Below are 6,270 nucleotides of genomic sequence, written 5' to 3'. Positions count from 1 at the left end.
GTGCAGGATGGGCTGAACTGGGGGGGGGGTCGTGCCAGGCAGTCGCGGGCACCCTCGCACCCTTACTTGCCCTTGGGTTCATCAGAAGGCGCACAGTGCACCCTCCCAATCCCTGGCCATGAGGTTTCAAAAGCGGTTGCCCCTGCCCCTCCCCTGCACTGCGACCTTGCTGCTCACAAGGGATCATTGATGCTAATGAGGCAGTCAGGGCGCCCGCGGTGGAGGACCAGCAGCCCATCACCACGCTGCCGCCAATCTGCAACCATCCAGCAGCAAAGTCGCGAACCGTCAGAAGGGCGGGGGGGAAGGAGGGGGCGGGGGCGCGACGGGCCGCACAGCGCTACGAGCGCGCCACCGAGGGGGGAGGGCCGCCGCGGCCGCCGGCGGCAGACCGAGGGCACCGCGCCCACGGGCCGGGCGCGGCCGCGGCGGCGGCTGCCGTCGCATGCGGCGGCTTCGTGGCACTGTGGACAAACCATACAAACACTCTCATCCCTCCCACTACACCCGCACATGCACACCCGCACAGACACACATACGCACACACTCGCACACACCCGTAAACATGCAAATCAATCAGCCGTGTTTCCAATCGGGCTGCTCCCGGCACAAGTGGGAGCGGAGGGCGGGAAGCTCGCACCGTGAAGAGGAGGCCGACTGGGAGGTCAACATACCTGCGAGTTGGGGTGCGTGTGCGCCCAGGCGTGCGCGCGGTGGGTTGTGAATTGGGAACGCGCGTGGGCATGAGGGAGTTGGGCGGGTGCAACCGGATGCCCGTGGTGGTGCGCCCCACCCTCAGCTTGCCGCGCGGGTCTGGGGTCGCAACCGTACCGGCGAGGGGCGGCATGCGTGCTGACAGGCAAGCTGCTTGCCGGGCTGCGGCGAGCGCTGACGGTGTGGGGGGGCCAAACCCAGAAGTTCCCGAATGCTTCCCAAATGTGTGACACGAGCCCAATGCCGGGCATGGGCAGGACATGCGGGGCTACACGGGCTCACCTTGAAGGGACCCAGCTGTCGCGCCACATAAAAGCGGCAGACAGCGACGCCGTGACCACCGCCATCCGCGTGCCGAAGCGGATCCATCGCGGCAGTGGCGGCGGGCCGTGCACCAACCGCACGTCTGCACGCCGCTGCTGCGCGTCTGTCAACTCGTGTGACGGCTTCAGCGAGCCCAAGGGAGCTCCCATTTCCTGGAGAACTGCGCTGTCAGCCCGTCTTGGGGCTTTACCGGAGTACACAGCAGGTGTGCGGCCCTAGGGTAAACGATCCAATTCGCTTACATAAGAAAACAGCCAATGCGATGTCGCATCTTACGAATCGACTCCTCAGCCCGACACTGTCAAGCTCGTGGGACACTCCATCGCAGCACGGATGGAGTGTCGGGTGCCCGGATTCCGTGATCTTTGACAGTCAGCCGGTGGAGAGCAACCTAGGAAACTGGAAGAAGCAGCCGCCGTGCCACGCTTCTGATACACCGGGGTTGAGGAACAGGACGCCGCGGTCTCAGGAGCCCAAACTTGAGACGATGATGCGACCTGGCCGGCCACGTCTTGGATAGCGCGCCGGTGGGCTCAATAACAGAGATCAGCAGAGCGCTATGTTGCCGGAGGCCGTCGTGAGCCGGTGGGCACGCACGCCGCGATGAGGCGGCGGCGAACCACACGACTGCGCTGCTGTCGCTCCCCAGCTGCCCGGCCGACACGCTGCCGTTTTCAATCCCGAGGGCTGTGCGTTGCAAATCTAAGATCGACAAGCAGCCTGCGTGGCGGCGCTGACCCCGCGCCAACAGGGGCCATCCGCAGGGCAGGCACCCGCAGCACCTGCCCATGCAACGCCAATCCCTCAATCCCTCAAGGCTCCGGAAGGCCGCCGGCATGTCCGTGCCGGCCACGGGGACGGCGATCGTCTTCAGTTTCATGGCGGCGGGCATGGGCGGCCTATCCCTAGGGGCCCTCGACGGCAAGGCCGTCAACGGCACCCGCACAGTTGCCTACACAGGACTGGTGCGCGCCGAAATCCGCTGCCTGTTCCCAAAGTTCCCGCCGCGCGCAGCCGCCTCAGCCGGGCCCTGCCGCGATTTTCTGTCCCGGTTATTGCCTGGTTCAGCGCCCCTGCCCCGCCCTCAAGCGCCACATTGGGCCCCAACACTGCACGCCAACCTGGACTGCGACCGTCGCCAAAACTCACCCCGGGCCACCCACCAACGATTACGCTCATCGTCCGTCCATGCGCCCCAGTTTGCTGTGCTCACCGCCAACGCTCTGACCGCCCCGTTCATGGGCACGAGTGTCATGAAGGGCACCCAGAGGTGTGGGGCTGACACCGCACGCGCTGAACGCGCCTCGCGACAAGTTCGCCTTTGCATGCCCGAGTGTATGTCGAATTGCCTCGCGGCGGCGAAAGGGCTTTGGAGTAGGCGGCCGGCCCTCTTTGCACCAGCGTGTGCGCAGGCAAGCCCTACCAGTCCGCATGTATGCTGCTCTGGATGCACGCCCGCCACAAACCCGTCCGGGCCCGCGCACCCCCCGGTTGCTTGGAAAACAAAATCATCAAACACCGATCAAACACCTCTCCAACCACCGCGTCGCCCAGGTTGCTGGGTACCGTCGTGTCCGCCGTGATATTCGTGTGGGTCGCCCTGCAGCACAAGCCGTGGCTGGTGCTGGTGACCGTGCCGGCGTACGCGTTTGCGGTGTGCGCGCTGCGGTACAGCGTGTACCTCGTGGACGGGGAGTACGCCGGGATGCTGGCCCTCATAGTCGCCTTCTCACGTGGGTGGGGCTGCTGCGTGTGTGTGTGTGTGAGTGGTATTCAGGGTGCGCGTGTGTTTGTGGGTGCGCATGCGTGCGTGCATGCGGATGTGTGTGTGTGTGTGTGTGTGTGTTGATGTGTGCATGTGCCATGTGCGTTTGCATGTGTGTGTGTGGGGGGGGGGCGTGTGTTTGTGTGTGTGTGTGTGTGTTTGTGTGTGTGTGTGCGTGTGTGTGTGTGTGTGTGTGTGTGTGTGTGTGTGTGTGGCTGTGTTCAAGGGGTGTGCTCATGCTGGGGAGGCAGCCTCACTATCCAAAGGCATGCGTGCGGGTGCTGAACGGGGGCAGCGGAGACTTCAGGTGACGAAAATTGCGGCGCGCCCGTGCTTGCGCTCGTGCACTAAGTGCGTGTGATCGCGCACAGCAGGAGCGGGAGTGGTGAAGGACTCCAGGGTCTCCTCGGGGCGTTGGGCGTGGGCGCCCTGGCAGAGAGAGGGAGAGAGAGCGAGTTGGGCAGCGATTCCGAGGGAGCTTCAGGCAAAACTCCCCACCCCCCACCCCTCCTGCCTCCACTACCCAGCAAGCAGCTTTGTGCAGCTGCACGTACCCCTGACTATCCCCCCCTGTCCCCTTCGCCCCCCCCCCCAGTCGCGCTGCTCCAAGAAAAAGAGGACGGTTTCATCATCGCCTCCGCCTCATGGCGCTGCGCGGGGCTGTGCTTCGGCATCGTGTGCATGACGCTGTTCCTTCTGCTCATGCAGGCCAACAGCACCAAGGAGGTGGGCAGCTGCGCCCAAAATTGCCCCGCGGCGCACCAAACTGCGGCGACGGCGCGGCTGGAGGCGGGGGCGGGGCCGCGCCCGGCAGGGACGGTGGCCATGGCGGCGGCGCGCCTGTTTTGCGCACGCCTGCCTGAACAATGCACACTTGGACGTCCCGCGCGGCCCGCTCGCCGCTACCTGAATTTCACTCAGCTCGGGGTGCCTCCGTGCGAGGCGTCGCTGCTGCTGTTTTGCGCAAGGCCAGCTCCAGCCACCTCCGTCCGGCCTCTCTGCCCCGCTGCCTCTAGCCCTCCATGCACAAACTCGAAACGCCACGATCCAGAATCGTTGGGCACACCCACAAACTTGCCTCCCCTCCGCAGGTCAACTATCAGATCGCCGACGCCCTGGAGGGCCTCCTCGGCCTCACACGCGCACTGTCCAAGGCAAACGCAGATCTGGCCGCGCCCGACGCCGCCGCCACTGGCGGCAGCGACAATGCGCCGGCCGCCCAGTCACCGCCCGTGCGCGGCGGCGGCGGCGGGGGCGGCTGCGGCGCGTCGAGCCCGGACGCATTCTCAAGCGGCGGCGGCGAGCTGAGCGCGCAATCGTTCGACGACGCCGCCGGGCTGGAAGAGGAGGAGCTGCGGCGGGACGCCGCCGAGAACGCGGCGGCGGCGCTCCAGGCGCAGGTGGGCTGGGCGGGGCGTGCCAAGAGGGCGCGGCGGGAGGCTCAGCCAAGCGTCTAGGGCGGCGGGCGCGAGGCGCACGCCCCTGATGATGCAGCCGCAGGGCCAGGCCAGCCGCGGCGCCCCAGAGCTGCTCCGCCGCTCCCATTCATGCCGCCGCACCGCCCTATCCTAGATTGCTGAATTCCCAGCCTTGCCCGTATAGAATAAGAATATCGCTGACGCTGCGTGTCAATGACGATGACAGTAACGTAAATCATTACTTGTATTGATATGCATAATTGACGTCAGACATTCAACATCACACACCAAAGAAAGTTTTAGATGTTGCAAATGACCCCTCTGCCCCGCTCTGACTTTTCTATTGAAACACGCTCATGCCCCTGAACCTGCCCCGCTCCCCACCCGCCCACTGAACCCCAAACAACAGGTGGCCACCCTGTCGTCATCCGTCGCGGGCAGCCTGAGGGTCGTGCACTCTCAGCTGGTCAACACGGGCTACGAGCTGTACATCGGGCGCGTCCGCGGATGGCGCGTCTTCCTCCCGCTCCCGCGGCGCGGCATGGGCGTGCCACCGGGGCCGGCGGTGCAGGTGCGCCGGCCCGCTCTCGCCACCGCCGCCGCAGCCCTGCGGCCATTGACCAGTGCTGTTGAACACAGGGCAAGGCGCGCGGCAGGCACGGGGCTCGTCACAGATGATGCTGTTGCAACGGCTGAGGAGTGCAGGGTTGCACGATGCCCCTTTACAAGCCCGCGCCGCCCCTGAAACCCAGGCCCGCAACCTTGGACGCGCCCGCAGGCCACCGCGCGAATTGCGGAGCTGCTGCAGCTGCTATCATCGCTGACGGGGGACCTCGAGGCCATCCGCGGCGGCGGCGCCGGCGGCGGGACGTGCCGCGCGGCGCTGCTGGAGGCGTATGGGGGGGTGGACGTGGTGGACAGAGCGCTGCGCGCGGCCGAGGCGGCGTTGGAGGTGCACGCGCGCGTGCGTGTGTGTGTGTGTGTGTGTGTGTGTGTGTGTGTGTGTGTGTGTGTGTGTGTGTGTGTGTGTGTGTGTGTGTGTGTGTGCGCTCGGGCAGCTTGGGGATCGCGTGTAGCCTTCCCGCCCGATGCCGTTTATGCTGCAATGCGATGTGGTGGCGCCACGACGCGGTTCGTCCTTGCACATCATTATGCCGCACTTTGCACACAATTGTGCTGCCTATGCCCTGCAACAGACGTGATGCAGTACCAACCGCCAAATCCGCCCCAACCCCGTGCCTCATCCCCCGCAGGAGATGGCGTCCTGCTGCCGCCGCGGCCACCTGCCCCGCGCGCCGCTCCCCGCCACAGCCCTCGCCGCCTGCATCAACGCGTGCAAGTGGGCGTTCAAGAAGACGCTGCAGGCCGACTACGGCCTGGCGGCTGCCTCCACCGCGCTGGGCGCGCTGTCTGGGGCGTCTCTCGCGTCCCTCACGCGCGTGCTGCAGCAGGAGCTGAGCCTGCAGCGGCTCGACGGCGCCGGCGGCGCTGGCCTGCAGTTCTCCGGCTCACTGGGCGCGCCGGCGGCGGCCGCGCCCGCCGCGGCCGCGCCCTTGCCGGGCGGCGGCCAAGGCGCCGGCAGCGGCGGCGGCAGTGCGGCGCAGCAGTCGTCAATGTTCCTTCAGCTCCCGAAATTCAGAGAGCCGATCGAGGCTTTCAACCCGGCGGGGTCGGGGCGCTCCGACGACTTCATTGATCTGGACGGGTCGGATTGTATGGCGGAGCACTTCTTGCAGGCCGCCCTTTCGATCGCCCCGCCTGTCGGCGCCGGCGCCGGCGCCAAGTGGCAGCAGCAGCAGGCCGCGCTTGATGAGGCGTCGCGGCAGGTGGGCGAGGAGGAGCGGTGGCGGCAGAAGCTTGAGGACGGCGAAGCGCTCGCGGCGGCGCTGTCGGGGGTCGGCGTCGTGCCGGCCGGCGCGCTCGAGGAGGCGCTCGTCGGCGGCGGCGCGGCAGCTGCCGCGCAGCTGCAGGCGTCCCGCACCCTCAAACGCGTCGGGACCCTCCGCGCCGCCGCGGGCGCGCTCGCGGGCGGCACCGGCGCCGCCGCGG

General features: G+C 67.0%; 2 protein-coding genes across 2 annotated transcripts; one reads left to right on the top strand and one right to left on the bottom strand.

Moving 5' to 3' along the window:
* Window positions 1-996: 996 nt before the first annotated feature.
* MNEG_12889 (hypothetical protein) lies at window positions 997-1,187 on the bottom strand (the record flags this gene model as incomplete). The annotated part of the gene is made up of 1 exon (XM_014038640.1): window positions 997-1,187. A coding segment is annotated over one exon (191 nt), but the record flags the coding sequence as incomplete, so codon positions are not given.
* A 741-nt stretch (window positions 1,188-1,928) lies between these two features.
* MNEG_12888 (hypothetical protein) lies at window positions 1,929-6,082 on the top strand (the record flags this gene model as incomplete). The annotated part of the gene is made up of 9 exons (XM_014038639.1): window positions 1,929-2,003; window positions 2,238-2,308; window positions 2,593-2,771; window positions 3,399-3,529; window positions 3,895-4,203; window positions 4,631-4,792; window positions 5,000-5,185; window positions 5,475-5,934; window positions 6,048-6,082. The coding sequence occupies 9 exons, from the start codon at window positions 1,929-1,931 to the stop codon at window positions 6,080-6,082; spliced, it is 1,608 nt and encodes a 535-aa protein (XP_013894093.1).
* Window positions 6,083-6,270: the final 188 nt, after the last annotated feature.

Source organism: Monoraphidium neglectum (assembly GCF_000611645.1).
Source record: "Monoraphidium neglectum strain SAG 48.87 unplaced genomic scaffold scaffold03497, whole genome shotgun sequence".
NCBI lineage: Eukaryota > Viridiplantae > Chlorophyta > Chlorophyceae > Sphaeropleales > Selenastraceae > Monoraphidium > Monoraphidium neglectum.
Note: the sequence above shows the minus strand (reverse complement) of the source record. Positions and strands in the feature narration are given on the sequence as shown.